An 18,903-nucleotide genomic window follows, 5' to 3' on the forward strand; every position below is an offset into this window, starting at 1 on the left:
GAATGGACGTGCCAGAATTTTCTCCAGTTAAATGTGGAGAAGACAAAAGTGATCATTTTTGGGCCAAAAAAGGAAAGCTCAAAGATAAGCAGGCACCTTAGCACAATGTCACTTAAAGCTACAAATCAAGTCAGAAATCTTGGCATAATTTTTGATTCAGACCTATCATTTGATAGCCTGCCAAAGTCCGTCACTAAATCTGCTTATTGCCACCTAAAAAATATAGCCAGAATTAAGGGGCTTCTGACTCACCAAGACAAGGAAAAACCTATGCATGAATTCATTTTCAGTAGAATGGACTATTGCAACGTTATATTTACAGCTCTCGATAAACCAATTAGTCAGGAATTTGCAGCGAGTACAGAATGCTGCGGCCAGTCCTCACAAATACAAGGAAAGTGGACCACATTACACCGGTTTTGAAATCGTTACACTGGCTTCCAGTGAGTCAAAGGATAGACTATAAAATACTACTGCTCGTCTACAAAACACTTAATGGCCTTGGACCAAAATACATGCTTTATTTGTTAGATTCCTGTGAAACATCTAGACCCCTAAGGTCGTCTGGAACCGGTCTCCTGTATGTTCCAAGAACAAGAACCAAGCAGGGTGAGGCAGCATTTAGTTATTACGCTCCTCACCTCTGGAACAAGTTACCTGAAGGTCTGAACTATGCTCAAATTGTTAGCTCCTTTAAATCATGGCTAAAACGCTTTTGTTAAGCACAGCATATCCATAACTGTCTATATATTTCAAGCTATTTGCTTTCTATTCCTCTTGTGCTTTATCTCAATTGCTGATTTCAATTCTTATCAGTAGTAGCAGTATTTTTAATTAATTAATTAATTAATTAATTAATTTATTTATTTATTTTATAATATTCGTGATTAAATGCTATTTTTATGTAAAATTTTATTTCCTGTTTCGATTGTCTTTGTTTGTACGTTCTATTGATTTAATGTGATTTTTATGATCTGCATGTGATGAAAAGCACTTTGAATTGCCTTGTGTTGAATTGTGCTATATAAATAAATTTGCCTTGCCTTGCCTTTTCTCTCGCTGGAATTCAAAGATTTTTTTTTTTTTTTTGTATTTCTTTGGCTTTATGTGGTTATGTAATGGTTTATTGTAAAGTATCATTATAACAACAGTTCATATACATAACTTTGTGCTGAGAAAAGAATACCATTGTATTAAAAATATAAAATCAATCAAAATGTGAGCAGTTACTCACAATGTTACTCATTACATGTGTATTCTTTTCACCAAGTAATTTTTACTTGTACTTGAGTACATTTTTTGGATGACTACTTGTACTTTTACTGGAGTAATATTATTTTGAAGTAACGCTACTCTTGAGTAAAATTTTTGGCTAGTCTACCCCACCTCCGGTTCAATCAATCATAAGCCAAGGCATTGTGTCTTTTTTCATGTTATAAAATTACATTTATGGGGACATATCCATATCACCCCCCCAAAAAAGTTATCGCATTTACTTGTAATCTCATGTAGTTTTGCCTGTCAAAAACATGGGGCTTGTTGCCTAATTTAGTGGCTAATAGTTCTCTCTCTCACTCCCTCCCTACCTCCCTTTCTTACTCTCTCTCATGCTGCTGCTGGCTGGATGGGAGGAGCGCTTAATGTGCTCTTCGTATAAGAAGAGTGGCGCGTCCAGCTCGGGGCTTCATACAGCTACTCAGGAGAAACGAAATGATCTGCCCTGGAGCCGCAGCAAAATGCTGGATGGACACCTACTCCTGGGATGGTTATCGATCACACTGGTAGTCCTTGTTTCCTACTTGCCGCCACCCAGTACAGCGTATTTCGGGTGAGTCACTTTGCTGTCACCTTAATTGTTGTTCATTAATTGGAGTGGAATTCCTGTTGGTCAAGATTCTTCCAAAATAAAGACTATATGCTATTTGACTATAACAACAGTCCATTAAAAGTAGTCTACTGTCAATATAATAATATCATTCTCACTAAATTGCAATGCATGTATTAGTATCATAAAAGCTTTAAAACAATGATGGCAATTGAACAAGATAAAACAAAAAATAATGTAGCCAACCTTATTAGCAAAATGGATAATTTATTTTATTTTATTATGGGAAACAAGTATTCATGTTGACTCCTTTTAGTCAGTCTGGCCCTAAATTAATTCAAAACCCATCCAAACAAATATATTAATTTACATTTTGTCTGCCAGGTGTCATGTACTCAACATGTACGGACACTGAGTGACGAGCAATTGACGGTGCTGCTATCGTGATCAATATCGTGATCGGTGCTGGGCTTCAATGGAAACCCAAGTCAGCAGAAAAGACAAGAATTTAGTCATCACAAGGGTAAAAACATTATAACTGAGATCAGAATGCAGTTGACTGCAATGTTGTTCCTTAATCCTTAAACTACAGCAAAAGTTAAGTGACTATTGCTTTGATTGCGTTACTTTTGGAACTCTACTGTTGAGATTGTTGCATGGTGCACATGCACACAAAAACGTGGTAGCATTCATTGGATAGAGTAGGATTGGAAAAGATATCTAAGTATGTTTGAGTGGCGGGCTGGATTGTTTTTGCTTGTAAAAAGCAAACAAAACATATCCTCAGCCTAGTGCAAAAAGGTGAGTTTGCATACATACCCTCCTGAAAGGCAACAGCTGGTAACAATAAAGCCATCTGACTGACTGCACTGGACTGGTGGTGGCCCAAACGTCTGCTGCTGGGCTTGCACAAAAAAAAAAGAGAAACCCCCCTTACCCTATCCAGCATAAACATCACACACCTCAGGCAGCAGGAACTATTTTCTTTCTCAGCCATCGCTCCTATGAATGAAAAATAACACTTACGGAACGCTCACGTAAATGTTTCATGAGACAGTAGGGCAAAGGTGCGTGTCCAAGCATGAGGAAAGTAGGCTGCAAAAGGTGTGACCCACCGTGACCTCTGATTTAGCACTAGCGTGAACTTAAAGCGCCTTTAAGTAGATTGCTGTACCTGTGATTATAGGGTCGAAATTTACATTTTAGAAATATACATTTTAACTTTTTAGCCCTGGTGGAAACACACAACTATGATAAAAGACTGTAAATGCTAATCCTCCGATCGATTGCCCTGCCAAGGAGTGAAGCTTATACAGAAATTGATTTTTGATAATGCAGGTTATCACCAAATTTCTGTCCAAATATAGAATATAAAGCATTGGGCATGTGAAATACATTTTTGATCCTGATGATTTCATATGTAAAAACATCTGATTCAGTCTTGTCAAGAACAGGACGACAGACAATTTACACACAACCTATAGTCTGTAGACAAGGAGGGAATTTTATCTGTCATGATCTGAGATTCTCAACACAAATAAAGCCTTAGGTCTGTCATAAAAATACCAAAACACAAATGCTTCATCATGCATTTAGTCATGGTCATTGAAGACCTTAAAAGGTGCCGATCCATGATCTACACCAGTGTATCTCATAGGACTAATAAGTTTCTTTCCTCAGAACAAAAAGTTCCCGGTATGGTCCCGGGGTTCTAAATAAGTCATTGGTGCGGTCAGTTAAACCTGCTGATTTTGTTTTTTTCCCATCCATTCATGTGCATAGTACGGATTCTCGACACAATTCAAACCAGTTGTCAGTTAACTTAATAACATGTGCGGGACATGCTTTTGTCAAAATACCCCATTGATTAAGTGTTACAGTCCCTTTCCACCCCCTTTTATTTTGTGTTTCTGAAACTAGCCAGTTTCAGAAGGCAGCCTCGCTTTATCCAAGTCTTACCACGTAATATTCTGCGGAGCCAGTAGTAAGTCTCAAATTCATAAAATGGGCGAAGCTTTAGCTGCAAATCGCTGGTAATTGTGCACATGATAGCCGTCTCCTAAGATAACTACAGCACTGGCAGAGGCAGCAGTTCATATGTGCCAGAATCACCAAATGCAGACGTCTGGCATATAAACAAGAATCCTGAAAATTCATGTAAATCCCTCCAGTATAGCACTTCAAATTCCGCTCCCTCCATCCTGACCAACGCCTACCCCCCTGGTGCGTCACCATCAGTAAACCCGCAGCCACACAGAGGACACGTGGTAGCCGAGATTCCCGTCTTGCTCGCCTGTTGGAAAGTAAAGCTTGGCAGGCAAGTGAGCACTGGCACACGCGGCGCCTCTAATGGCCCTAATGCTCATGTATATTTACTCGCTCTGTTAGCATTTGTTTTCAATTGCCTCTGTCGGTCTGCTGTGTGTCTGCGGGAGGAAGCACATGGTCTCACAACATTGGGTCGAATATGAATGAGTTTTGGTGAATGATTGAACTCCGAAGCCCAGTAACATGGCGCTGATGAAAAAGCTCACACAGGTGACTCAGACCCCAAACAAGTGGTACAGAAATTCAACACCGGTGTCGCACTAGCTCAGTCTGGGACAAGCAACACCAACTTGCTGGGATAAATATTCTTCCACTTGGGGGCCTCCCTGGTACTGATTTACTCAAAATAGAGGGTCAGCGTTGCATACCCAATTTCCACAGTGCGGTGGAGCATAAGTGAAACATAAACACAATCGTCTCCCGGCCACGGTCTGTATGGCCGAGGGCGGGGAGGGATTCCTGGCGTAGTCGGGCGCCCGCTTAAATTGTCATCCTTTGCCACAAGAATGCGAGCGCTCGTTTTCCTTCACATGCGCCTGTTGTGGCAGGTGCTGCCTCTCCAGCTAAATCCGTTATCATTTGCAATCGGAATAAGTCTGCGGGGCCTAAATCTTTCTGAAGGACGTGATGGAGCCTTAAAGAGGTCTGGTATTGGTTTAAATGTTGAGAAAGGCATTTCATTTTCATTTTGTGGTCTTGTAAACTGCTGGATTGTGAGGAGGCAATGGTTTGTTTTTATTCAGTTCATGTGAGACATGTTGAGAAAAAAAACTCCTTCCACAGCTGAAATCACCAATCACAAGAGAGCCACAGTATCCGGCATAAGCAAAAACAGCAAGGAGGGGGAGGAAAGTGATGCAGAAATCAGTGAGCAATGAGAGGCGGGGTTATTGAAGGATTTGTAGGTGATGAGCTGAATCTTGAGGTTAATGCTATTTTGGATGAGTAGACTGTTGAGCTGTTAGAGGGCAGTGGTTAACAAATTGATGTTTGCATGTTCTCCATGCTTTTTTTCCAGGTAATTTGACTTGCTACCAAAATTAATGTGTGAATTGTCTATGAGGCCACAAATTAACTAAAGTACATGTAGTCCCTGGGATACGAATGAGTTCCATTCCTACGTAACCCTGGCGTAAGTCAGAATTATTATTTTTTTAAGTACCTATAAAAACCCTCTAAATCTCAAAATAGCTATCCAAAAACATTTATTATACATCACTGTACTGTTCTCGCCAAGATGATGGAGCTAAGTCCTAGATAGACAGCGAGCTAAACTCCGAAATGACGATGTCAGACGTCCGTGTGGTTTGCTGACTTTATTCAGTTGCTCATGGCATCAACATTTGCAGAATGAAAATAAAATAAGAATAAATTTAAATCCGTTTCTTCTTCAATAACAGCAATTCAAAGTTTATAACTAGCTGCTGACACAGCAATAACAATCCACACAAACTATTAGCATGTATAAGTTAGCGTCCGTCAGCACATCATCAAAAACAATCACATAAACTCGGCCCAAGTATTCGACCACAATTGAAAACGCACAATAAACAGTCCAAACGGTGTGACATACTGTACACGTGTTGCCTCTGTGGATGCTTCACACGCAACAAATGTGCGCGCAGGCTTGCAGGTGTAATCTTTCCCCTTTCTCTCTCACTAAGCTGCACGACTTCTTTGTGGGAGCGCTCTTCTTCTTGTAAGTAAATACGTTCTTCTTCTTGTGTACACGCGGTAGGGCTGAATGATATTGTAAAAAAGTGACATTGCGATTTCTGGGGGTTTGCGATATGTTGCGATATATATTGTGATTTTAAAACGAGAAGAATTTTCACCAGATGACTTGAATAGCTCTGTTTGGGATGACTTTGGTTGACTCACTATGACCACATTGTATTCATTAGAGATGTCCCGATCCAGACAAATGATGGAAAACTGATCGTGCCATTTTTCAGAGGATAGGAATCAGGTAAAAAGGATTGGATTTTTAATTGAAAATATATATTTTTGTTTTTCTGCTTCTCACCCTCCTTCCTCTTAGCTGTGCGATCAAACTGTTTTTCTTGGCCACCAGTGCAGCTGACATTTTGTACTTAGAGTTAACGATGATTGACAGGTTTTTAGCTTTGATCTGGCATTAGACGCCTCTGTAGCTCCACGATCAAATACACAAATGTGTTAATCATCGTAAAGCTTGGTCCACAGTCTGAAATGTGCTTTGGCAACTCATTCATTGTGTGAGTGAGAGGCTGTTCTCGGCAGCGCGAGCGTCAAAGCAAAAAAAAAAAAAAAAAAAAAAAAAATATATATATATATATATATATATATAAACCTTTTTTCGGTATCGGCAGATTCTCAAACTCAGGTGACTCGGACTTGGGTGCAAAAATATGCAATCGGGACATCCCTAGTGTTTATATAATACCGTTTAATCCAGGCTAAGGGGGTTGATATTTGAATGATGAAGATTGGTGTATATAAAAGGGATCCAGGAAGCCATGTCCCTGCAAAATTGCTGTTTTTTTGATGAAAAAAAAAGTTTACATAAGAAACAAAAAACAATTGCATGTCTTGCGATGCAACTGTTGCGCATGCGCATATTGCGATGGCGATAATCAAACAATATATTGTGCAGGCCTAACATGCGCGCTTACTCGTGTGCAAAAGTACTACCCGCTCTATGCTTCCTGCGCCAAAATAAAAGCATGCATCACAAAACAAAAGTCAACATTATAAGAAAATAAAAAAAACAAAAAACGACTGGAGACAAAATGGCGGATGAGACTCCGCTGTCGTAAAGTCACGTAAGTCGGGTACGTCGTAACCCGGGGACTACCTGTATTTCCAGTACCTGGTTGGTTGGGATGTATAGCAGATACTGATTATTCATTGCTCATCAGTCCACCTAGTTGATTGGTTATCACCATATATTTGCAACATACTCAGCCAAAAACAAATCAATGTTAAAAGTTAAGTTAGTGCTTGTATGTGCAGCATAATTCTCCACAATCTCTACTTTGTTACTAACTAGGCTTATTGACATACTGTCCTATGGCAATACTGCGAATACTGCGTCTTGATAGTTGACAGTGTAATAGCAAAATTCCTCTCTCATTCACCTCAATTGTTGATATCCATTGCTCACAGGTCTTTCACTCAATGATATGTTTAATACAGTTTGGTTTTATGTTTAGTTTCCTGCAGTACTATTTTCAAGTGTAGTGTTGTTGATTTAAAAAAGGTCAGGGTTTAAACCCTATTATTCCTTACTACGAGTTTGAAAAACATTCTGTCATCACCTGTTTTCTTTACCCAGTTATGTCAGAAAATTACAGGCTGGTCATGGTGTGAATTCTACAGTGTTTTCATCTCTGCTCTCAATCAGTTCCAACAGTGTCTAAAGTCACGACCAAGTTTCATGCTGTCATTTAATAGGCGTCATGTAAACATTTCCCAAATAGGGCGTGTGTGCTGCCGTCATTCTTCTCTTTTTACCTTGCCATGGTTTCGCGGGGTGCTCCTGGATGATTACGGCTCATTAGGAACAGCGGTGTTGCCGAGCAGACAGTGGTCAGCTGGTGGCATCTCATTACTGGGGCCTGAAAGGTTGATTAGGTCTGACGTGTGGCAAAGCCGGGGAGTGTGGTCTATAGGCAGGGAATTCCCTACTTCATAGGATATCCTGTGGTTTGAGCCCCACCTCAAACGGTATCGCTTTACCCAGCAGATAGGATTCAGTCAGTGCTTGTATGTTGACATCACATTAGGGTTGCCCACTCCCTGAAAAAAAAAAAAAAAAAAAAGTAAGGGACTCCTGATTGGTAGAGCTGGCCAGTCCAATAACAGTCACCCTTTAATAATTCTTTTTGTATGTGAAATGTGTTTTTTTTTTCAATTCTAATTAGAATATTCTAATGATTTTACTCAAAACTGAATTAGTTAGGTACATATTTGAGTGACATCAGCACATGGAAAAAAAATAATTTATCAACAATGTATTTTTTAATACATAAAAAAAAAAAAAAAAAAAAAAAATAGAATAAAATTATCATCTGTCATGCTAGCTATAATTTATCTCTTAAGGTCCTGAGCCTTTTTTGTACAGTATATGTGTGTGTTTGTGTTTTTGGGTGTATTTTATCTTTTAAAAAAAAAAGAAATATATATATATATTTTCATTTTTTTTTATAGATACATTTAACAATTTAGATGCGTTCGTAGTCCATTCAGCAATAACAGTTTCGCAAATAATCACTCCAAATATAATGTGGAAATGCCAACGAAATTGACTGAGCACAAAAATATAATGCAAATAGTGAAAATAACGTACACAGAGAAGAACAAGAAAAAAAATTACCAATGAGACCAATGACCAATTCTGATGAGTCAGGGGTCAGAAAGCAGGAGAGGCAGGGGAATGAGCTCCCTTACAAATTATTGAAAAGCTCCATACCAGTATTTGTTCGTTCTACAAATAAAACACTGATTTTAATGATAATATGGGACAAAGGGCGTCCTTTGTAAGCTTAATATGGGATGTGTACTTTTGTTTCGGAATACCGGACGATTCCGTTTTTCAAGGGACAGTTGGCAACCCTAGGTCACACAGACCTGAGAGTTATGATAGCATGTAGTAGTTTTTCCAATTTTTCTTTGATAGAACTGGATTATTGTCTTGCTATGGATACTATCCCTTTTCGGTAGCCAGCTGTTAGTGTACAGTGGGGCAAATAAGTATTTAGTCAACCACCGATTGTGCAAGTTCTCCTACTTGAAAAGATGAGAGAGGCCTGTTATTGTAACTAGAGATGTGCATCGGCACTGCCCTCACGATTCGATTCGATTACGATTTGGAGGGTCACGATTCGATTCGATTCGATTCAGAGGGTCACGATTCGATTCGGCAATGCATCGCGATGCCTTAAAGCCTGGGATGCATTAAAATTCTAAAGCAAAGCATATTTTTCGGGAATCGTGACACAACACAAGCGGTCAGACATTAAACAACTTTTTATTGGCTCTCGTGTCACTCCTGGTTGAAGTCAAATGAAAATACTTTCAGATATATATATATATTAAAAAAAAAAAAAAAAACAGATCGCAGCATTTAATTGGTGCTTTGAATGAGACCAGGACTTTCTTTTTTTTTTTTTTTTTACACACAGTAGCAGCCTTTCACACAGTGCAACATCTGAACTCTTGTGCAAAATCAGTAATAAGAGTCACTGTATTTTAGTCACAACGACCCATCATTAAAAATATTCAAGTAAATATTAAAGAAAACGACAAAGAAAATATTGTACTGCAGCAACATCTTTACCGCAATATCAATCCAGGGATCAGTTCAGTTGCAAACAAAACAACTAAATTGCAATGTAGAACAAAAGTAAAATGTAGGCTTAGCCCACTATATATGTGCAATCAACGTAGAAATGAAATCAGTAACTGCCACATAACAATAAAAAATAATGAATTAAAATGAAGTGCAGCAGCATTTTAGCAGCCATAACAATCTGTTTCAACATGAAAAAATATCAGTTTTTGGCAATCGAGAGAGCAGAGCAGTAGTAGAGGTTAGATCGGGCCTAAAAAATCCAGCCCGACCCGACACGGCCCGCTGGTATTGAAGCCCAACCCGGCTTGGAGTGACGCGAAAAAAAAAACAAAACGCAGCAGCAGCAATTTATTTTCATTTCTTCGAGTTGGCAGAAAAAACACAAGTTTTCTTAATGTTTAAATAGTCTACATATTTTTATCATCATTATAACAGCATTTACACAACGAAATAACGCTGGGAAAGTTTAATAAAAAAAGAAAAAAAAAATGCGATTTTGCAGACACACAGAGGAGAAGATTCAAAATGATCACATTTGTGTTGCCTTTGTGTGCATAAATAAAAGTGTCTTTCGTAATGAACCGCAAGCGCCACAGCGGAGGAGAAGAAGAAAAAGCGGGTGGCGCCACTGCGTTCATGTGCGTGCACAAGCAAATGCACAATACAGAGAGCCTGCTCTCTGTTTTATCCCATTTAAAAAAAAAAAAAAAATATTAGTCCGGCGCTGCGGCCCAACCCGACCTCACCCGAACATGAATGCTTAACATTTTGGGCCCGGATACAAAAAATTAAAAAAATTATATTTATAAATTGGGCTCCGAGGATCAATAAATACTGGCCTTTGCTACATCGCTACCAAGTTTCAAGGCAATTGGTTGACAAATGATGGGTGAGAAGTAGGCTACTCTATTTGCTCCATTTTTCCTCTTTATTCTACAGTTTAGATTCAACATGACTCTAAGGTGCGTATTTTAATCTCTCTCCCAGTTTTTATTTGGCACTGATTCACCACGGAAAACCAGAAATGATCCTTTTAGTTTCATATTAGGAAATATGTTTTCTCCACGAGAGGGCACTCATGCTTTTTGGCCGAATAATGCTTAATTTCTGTAGATTTTTTTTCTCAATTCAATGTTTTTTTGTATTTATTTGGCTTTATGTGGTTATTTAATATGTTATAGTACAGTATAATAATAACAGTTCATATAGATAACTTGCTGAGAAAAAAATACCACTGTTAAAAAAAAACAAACAAAAAAAACATCTTAAGCAGTTACTCACAATCTTACTCATAACTTGATTCTTTCCACCAAAGACTTTATATACTTGTACTTGAGTAAATTTTTTGGATGACGACTACTACATATACTTCAGTAATATTATTTTGAAGTAACGCTACTCTGGCTTCAGTAAAATTTTTAGCTACTCTACCCACTTCTGCTTGCTGCCCATAGCCTGCTGGGATAAGCTCCAGCACCCCTGCCATCCTCTTGATGAAAAGCGATAAGTCAGATCATAAATGAATTGATCGGTGATTACAATTTTGAATTGTGGGAAAACTAAGTAATATTTCTAAGCGGACAATTTTTTTTTTTTTTTTTATGTCGCTTGACAACTATTTTATTGTCACTTTGATCTATGACCATTTGAGTAACACAAGGAGAGTGGGAACCCTAATGTGAAAACAGGCAGCCAGCTCTTGTGTGTAAAAGTATTTTGGCCTGAACAAATGCTTACATGGCATGAATCTAAGAATGTGAAACATGCTTCTTTGTTGACTTTAAAGAATAAGTCAGGAAAAAGTCCAAAAGTTGGCACTCACACCTTAGTTTTATAATGTGGTTTAGGAAGAGGCGGTAAATGACCATGCTGAATGTTTTTGAATTTGCCATTGCTCAGGAGGGCTTGTAAAAGTTTTTGACGGCGTCACATCAGAGAAAGTCACGCGTCATCAGCCCACTGTAGGGACTGCAGCAAGGACTTTGAAAAAAGAGCAGCTCCAGCTGTTGGTGGGGTGTTCCACTCGTGCAGCGTCACAGAACACTGTGAGGAAATTCCCGTTGATGTCAAACTTTCATTGGGATGATGTTTAAATCTGTTTGCAGGCCAAGTAGTCAAAACTGTTGGAAAGGTAATAAAGCTTTAGGACAGTTTAGCTCAAAGCTTTTTGGGATGTTGATTTATACTGCATGTCGAATATTTTTATTTGTTCAAGAGAACATGTAATGTCCTACGAGTGGTTTGAATCAGTAAAAATGTTCCCATCAATTATGTCCTCATTATAATGAGCTAGAGTCTACCCTACCTGTCTTTAGGTGAGATGCGTGGAACACCCTGAACTGATCGCCATTTAATTGCTTGGCACAAAGACAAACAATTATGCATAGTTTAAATTTATTTACACTTGAGATGTTTATTTGTCAAACAACACCTGACTACCCACAGAAAACATTTGCACACATTGGAGACCTTTGTCACGTACGTACGCTGTTCATTCTTTTGGAACAGGTGTTGCATAAAAAAAAAAAATAAGCCAATTAAATCCTTAAACAGATGGGTAAGAAAACTGCTTTCTGAATGGTCTGAATATTGGTTCCATTTTCATAATGACCAGAACAATACTGTTGCATTTTTCTGATGTTATGTTCTTCAGACAGCAAAAAGCTGCTTTTAGTGAATGTAGAAAGGCTGAACTCTCGCCGGTTCAGCCACGGAGGAGTGACTGATTTAAACAGCTGCAATTTTGTTTTTAATTCTTGTCTTTGAAAATAGGAACAAGAAGTCCCAAATCACATCACATTTGTGTTCAATCACCGAAACGGGCCAAGTCCGAGAGTCTTGGAAGCCCAGCTGATGTCGACACTTTAGTATGCAGCGCGCCAAAGGTGTGTTAGTTGCGCCGGTGCGCTGGTACTGGCCTGCCCTGTGCCATGGCGTGGGCTGGAACACACGGAGGGGGTGGGGGGGTCATGAGTCACGCGGGACGCCGCCGCTCGCCCAATCTGTGCCAGTCACACAGTGACCATAACAGAGCTGCTGACCTTAGAAGCACACAGCACTTAAACCTCTTACTATGCCACACACTCCCATTCCCAAACTACCACTGCTCTGGATTAAACAACTGGCCTGTGCTATGACTTTAAAAAAAAAAAAAAAAAAAAAGAATGAATTAAAAAATATTTGCCATTGTGGGCTTTGGCGTGGGAATTGTACTATTCAAACAAAAGCTTAGCGGGGGTGGTCTGACAAGGCCTGAGAGGACCTGCGAAGACAGCAGATGACATAACTCCGGGTCACATCCTGTTAAGTCATACGAGATAGCCGAATTCCACTTAGTCTCACACATTGTCCTTGTCATGATTCAACTCATCGTGACACATAAGATGACATGCTACTGCACTCCCAGGGGATTCACTCAATGGTTCAAGGAACTTACCCCCTCCCCAAAAAAGTAGCCTTATAAGTAAAGGCGTCATTTTGAGTCATGTGACGTTGCAAATTAAATAAAAACTGTGACCAAATTTCACATTATTATGCACAAGTACGAGTGAAAAAAAAACATGATTGTGCTCATCTAGTTTAGCTACATCAGCTTTTTCTATAGAGTTTTCACACACAACCTCTTCTAGCTAAACCGTGGGTGTCAAATGTACAGCCTGTAGGCCGAAAATGGCCAACCAGCGGCTCCTTTTGGGTTTTTCAACCTGAGAGGCACATTGTAGTTAATTAATACAGTACACCGCGACCCTCGTGAGGTTAAGCGGCTCAGAAGATGAATGAATGAATAGTAGAGTAGGTAAAGGTAGAGGGAAAGTGTCCTTTCATTCTGAAAAGGTCCCACCTTAGGCTACGTCTACACTGGAATGGTAATGGCTTCAATCGTATAATTTATTAGACTATACGAGTATACGTCATGTCGGCTTCACTAATGCACAGTACCTCCTGTCTTGCCTGGCTCTTCCAGACTGTTCTCCCTGTATTTTTCAAACACTGAGAGTATAGTCTGGGAACCAGCCCATTAACGGCCTCTCGAGCAGGTACAAAATCAATCGACAAATCAAATTCGTTTATACGACGTGTTCTTAACGAGCAATGTCACTCTTGCGCGTCGAAAGCCGTCTCCACAACAACACAGATGGTGAACGGGAGAGCCGAGAATATGTTCTAATCCACGGTAAAATCAGTTTTAAATGACCAAAAACACATCGACACGAGTCATTGACAACAGTCTGTCTCGCGCTAGCCATGTTGAATAAACTCTGCTCTCTTCGTATGTTTACTTCCGCGCACAAGACCCTCGTCCTTCCCTCGTCATTTTACTAACGTCACGTCTGCCCGTCGCTGATTGGTCCACTCGGCTGTCTGTTTGCCGTGGCTTGCTGCGCCCTGGAAATTGTATCCACGTGAATGGTGGCCAGACTCAATAGCTGGAACAGCGGTGAGTCTGGTGTACCAGGCAAACTCTTGTCCAGAGATTTTATTATACAGGATAGGGCGCCGTGTAATTCCATAAACTATGGACCCGCCATAGCTGGGGTAAGGTTGACATGATGCCGAGGAGGACGGTGGACATACTGTGTGTTCAGGAGACTAGGTGGAAAGGGAGCAAAGCTAGAAGTTTAGGAGCAGGGTTCAAATTGTTCTTCTACAGGTACAGTATATAATCTGGATCTACAGTCTTTCCACTCTTCATCCTCTTTAATGCCCTTCTCACTTCATCCTTACTAGTCTTTGCTACTTCCTGGTCCACAACAGTCACCTCTTCTGCTCTTCGTTCTCTCTCATTTTCCACATTCTTCAAGTCTTCAAAGTACTCTTCCCATCTCCTCAACACACTACTGATATCTGTCAACACGCTTCCATCCCTATCCTTTAGTACCATAACCTGCTGAACGCCCTTCCCAGCTCTGTCTCTTTGCCTTGCCAACCTAGTGATCGCAAGCCCCTTGTATGGCCTTTGCCACTTTTACTTTCACCTTACGCCGTATTTGCCTGTAATCCTGTCTACTTTCTTCAGTCTCCTCAATGTCCCACTTCTTCTTAGCTAACCTCTTCCTACGGGTGCACTTCTACACCTCCTCATTCCACCACCAAGTTTCCTTATCTCCTTTCCTTCCAGATGACACACCAAGGACTGTCCTACCTGTCTCCTTCATCACATTTGCTGTAGTTATCCAGTCATCTGGAAGCACCTCCTGACCATCCAGAGCATGTCTCAACCCCTTTCTGAAAGTCATACAACACTCTTTCCTTTTCAGCCTCCACCATTTCGTCCTCTACCTTGCCTTTGTCCTATTTCTCACCACCATAGTCATCCAACACACTACCATCCTATGCTGTCTTGCTACACTATCACCTACCAGTCAGAGAGGCCAGAATGCCAGGTTTGGATGCTGAATTTCCATATGCTAGGCAGGAGGTCTAGAGGACGACCAAAGAGGAGGTTTATGGATGGAGTTAAAGAGGACTTGAAGGTAGTTGGTGTGAGAGCAGAGGATGCAGAGGAAAGGGTTAGATGGAGACAACTTATTCGCTGTGGCAACCCAAGAAAGGGAAAAGCAGAAAGAAAAAGAAGAAGAAGACCCGTGTAATAATCAGAGCCAAAGGAGGTGATGTCATGGAGCACTCCATCGCCATTTTTTGTGTGGCGTTACGGCATTGTAAACAATGGATGTGAATGGTACAGATGTGGCTTTCCTGCTCCTTTTTTTTTAATAACTGAAAGCGCTTGTAAATATTACGATTGAATATGTTCAGAGGAGAAATCAAACAACGCTGAAAAATGATAAGCTTTTGGTTCAGAGGTGACCCGTGCGGGCGTTGACATCACACATGAGGATTGTCCTTTTGGTGCATGCGGAGTCTGCGCAAATGCAGGCGTCCCATGCAGGAGCGTTTATAAAATAGTGGAGACAGTTATAAAATATTGTCCAAATTACAAGGCAAAAAATTTCTGTCCTAGTGTAGACATAGCCTTAGTTTGCAGGGTGTAATGTAGTGTAGAGCTTGTCATGAATAAAAGATGGACGTGGAAATACATGTAAATTTATTACATCATACTTTCTTAATGACGATAAGATGAACTCATAATGAAATAGATGGATGAAGCAAGTTGTTTTATAATGGTGATCCAGGTTTGCTCAGATGTAAATGAAAACAATAATTCATAGTTTTGTTAAAATTGCACTAAATTTTGTCAAGTGTGTTCTATTGATTTAAAGCAACACTAGGTAACTTTTCAACCCTTATAAAATATTTTCATAACTAGGGATGGGAATTGATAGGATTTTTACGATTCCGATTCCATTATCGATATTGCTTAACGATTCGATTCTTTATCGATTCTCTTATCGATTCTAATTTGGGGAAAAAGAAGAACAAACGTTTTGATTGGCATCGAGTTTGTTTAATCAGAAGTCACAACCTTACAAACTCACAACGAGATCAAAAGAGGCCCAAAGCCTCAATGTTAACTGGCAAATACACAAGAATGTGTAACATTTTACTGAAACATTTATCTAATAGAAATAAAAAATATTGGTATATATTGGCAGATAGGTTTTTGTTCTGCCTTTGGCAATATGTGTTAAAGCAGGGGTCCCCAAACTTTTTCCTGTGAGGGCCACATAACTTTTCCCTTCTCTGATGAGGGGCCGGGGTCAGTTTGTAACAGAAAAAGTGTGACGATTGCAGAAGTGCATAAATGTAAAAAAATATTGTTTTTCAGAAAGCCACAATCAAATAACCCTTTCTGGATTCTTTATAATAATAATAATTAATAATAACAACAACACTATTAATTAAATAGATAATAACCAAATAACCCTCTCTGAATGCTTCAAGGAAAAGGCCAGAAAATAAATAACACGATTGAGGAAAAAAAAAAAAAATCAAAATGGCCGGACCAAATGTGGAGGCGGGCCGTATTTGGGCCGCGGGCCGCAGCTTGGGGACTCCTGGGTTAACGTGTATTATTTTACCATTACATTGAATTGCATGCCTTTTAGTTTTTGTGGCACTTACACGCTCAAGTGGGGGCGCCCTTGCGCTTCCTCACTTGAAGAAGAACGCGCTCACGGGAAGAAGAGCGCGCTTACACCCAAAGAAGAAATGCCGCATCCAAGTGAGTGGGCGATTTAGTGAGAGAGGGAAACACTTCTACGAGCCAACGTTCTTTGTTAATGTTAATATCTACAGAGGGAACGCCTGTATGTATCATCTTTTCTGTTGTTGTTGTTGTGTTTCCACTCGCAATCGGACACTTAAATTCAGTTGTGTAGTGGTTTGAACGTTGTGCTAATGCTAGCGAACGAATGCTAACCATACTGTTATTAGCAGCTCATTGCTGATTTACGTTGATGCAAACCTGTTTGTTATTGGGGACGAAATTGATTTGTTTCATTTCTATTCTTAGTTTCACTCTTCAAGTGATGGTTGAATAAAGTCAGCAAATCTCCACCTTGCAATGACTGCAAGTCGCTTTGTTGTAATTTTTCCTCGTGAAGTGAAGACACACTTTCGAGCGTTTGAACCTACGTGCTGTCATTGTTATGTTTATGGCTGCAATGCTCGCGCTTACCCGTCGTAACCTTTCATTTTCACACTCTTTCCTGGTGAAGTGTAGTCAAACTTTGGAGCGAGTGGTTCTTGGCGCCATGCTAGTTTGATGCGTCTGGACAACAAGACACGTCACGACGCAATACGCGTCTTTAGGAATCGTTAAAGGGATCGTTAAGGCTTTTTCATTGTGATGTCAAGGCCTCGAAACACTCGGAACCGGTTCCGAATTGGAATCGGATTTCGATTCCCATCCCTATTCATAACATATGTGATAATATGTTGACTGACAACTAGTTGAATGACACCTCTTATATCTTGAGGGGGTCTGTATCGCTTTCACCGGTACTAATTAAGGAGGGTGGCAGGAACCTTGCCACAAAAAAACACACTACAAATGCGCCGACTGCTTTACAGGATACATCACTTTCGCCATTCATCATAAAGGTGGAAGTCGATGCGAATGCTTTTGCATGAATTCTGCAAAGATGGCAGTACAATAAAAGAGATGAAAAGTTTTGTCTGAGGAGGAAAAAAGGGAGGCTAGGGGATTTACAGAATAAACATTGGCCCGGCATTCCCTCGTCGGCGTGACATTGCCACCATACAACCCTCTACCGAACTCGTCACCGCTGACAAGTGCAGGTGGGTTGGGGGGAGGGGGGTTAGCCACAGGGTTGCCAAGCGTCATATGCTATTGTTTAGCTTCAACTAGATTCATTACCTTATTACTATTCATCCTTCACACAGCCGCTGTAGACAGGAATGTTGTTTAATCCATCTGCAAGCGACTGGGAGATTGATTTTTGATTAATTTATGATTTTTACGACCCTGTGCGGGTGTGCGCTTTTCATCTAGGGAAACAGAGCACTGGTCCTCATGAAAAACAAAGTCTTCCTTTAGGCAAAACACTACCGCTTTTGTTCACCGGTATCGCTAAGATTTACCAAAAGTGAAAAGTTACCAATGGTTTCTTTAAAAAATATATATTTGCAACAAGATCAGAATTGTGCAAATTGTGTGTATTAATTTATTTGGAAAAAGGGTAGGAAAATGACCAAAATCAATGTGAATATGGTACGCATTATGTGCTCGTAGCCATTTGCTAAAAGGGTGAGGAAAAATAGTTGCCTTGTTGTCTAAGAACAGCAACATTTAAGAATTGATATATATATATAACTGGAAAAGCTGACAAAACTACCTCTAAAAATATTGATGTTTATGAGTCCACTATTAGAAAAACTTCAAAAAGTTCAGCACTGCTGCCTCTCTTCCAAGAAGTGGCCATCTTGTTGAGATGACTGCAGGATGAAAAGAATAGAAAAGAAGAGAGAAGAAGAAAACACATGTTCTGGAGAGGCCCAGTCAACACCCAGTTACAAACCCCTTGGCGTGTGTGCACCACCAACAGTATATGCATCCCCTTCCGACATCCTGAGTGAAATGGTACACCCCCGCTCTCTCACATAGACTATCAAAACAAAACAAAAGGGGGGGGAGCGCACACAACTTAGTCCAGTATTCCCTATTTTAAGTGTACAGTAACAGGATTTCCCAAACCTTTTAAGCAACATATCCCCCTTCTACATCCTGAAAGAGTTGGCGCCCAGCCTAGTCACTTCACACCCTCAAACCAAATAAATGGGGGCACGGACCACAGTTTAGGAATCTCGTAAATAAATACTGCAGGATTTTTGAAACTTTTAAGCCATATACCCCTTTCTACAACCCAACAAGTGGTACACCATCGCTCCCCATTACACACTCTCAAGAACAACAGGAATTTAGTAATTCTTAGTTTATGTACGTATGTGATTTGTAATCTAAAAAATCTGAGTAGATAAAAAAAATCTCGTC

General features: G+C 40.0%; 1 protein-coding gene across 1 annotated transcript in view; it reads left to right on the forward strand.

The window, feature by feature from the left end:
* Positions 1 to 1,640: 1,640 nt before the first annotated feature.
* The window catches only part of wnt9a (wingless-type MMTV integration site family, member 9A), a 48,115-nt gene continuing 30,852 nt past the window's right edge, over positions 1,641 to 18,903 (forward strand). The window contains exon 1 of the mRNA XM_057858026.1: positions 1,641 to 1,828. Coding sequence (XP_057714009.1) covers positions 1,641 to 1,828 — 188 coding nt within the window. The remainder of the gene's footprint in view (positions 1,829 to 18,903) is intronic.

The sequence above is a fragment of the Corythoichthys intestinalis genome, chromosome 14, assembly GCF_030265065.1.
Source record: "Corythoichthys intestinalis isolate RoL2023-P3 chromosome 14, ASM3026506v1, whole genome shotgun sequence".
Lineage (NCBI taxonomy): Eukaryota > Metazoa > Chordata > Actinopteri > Syngnathiformes > Syngnathidae > Corythoichthys > Corythoichthys intestinalis.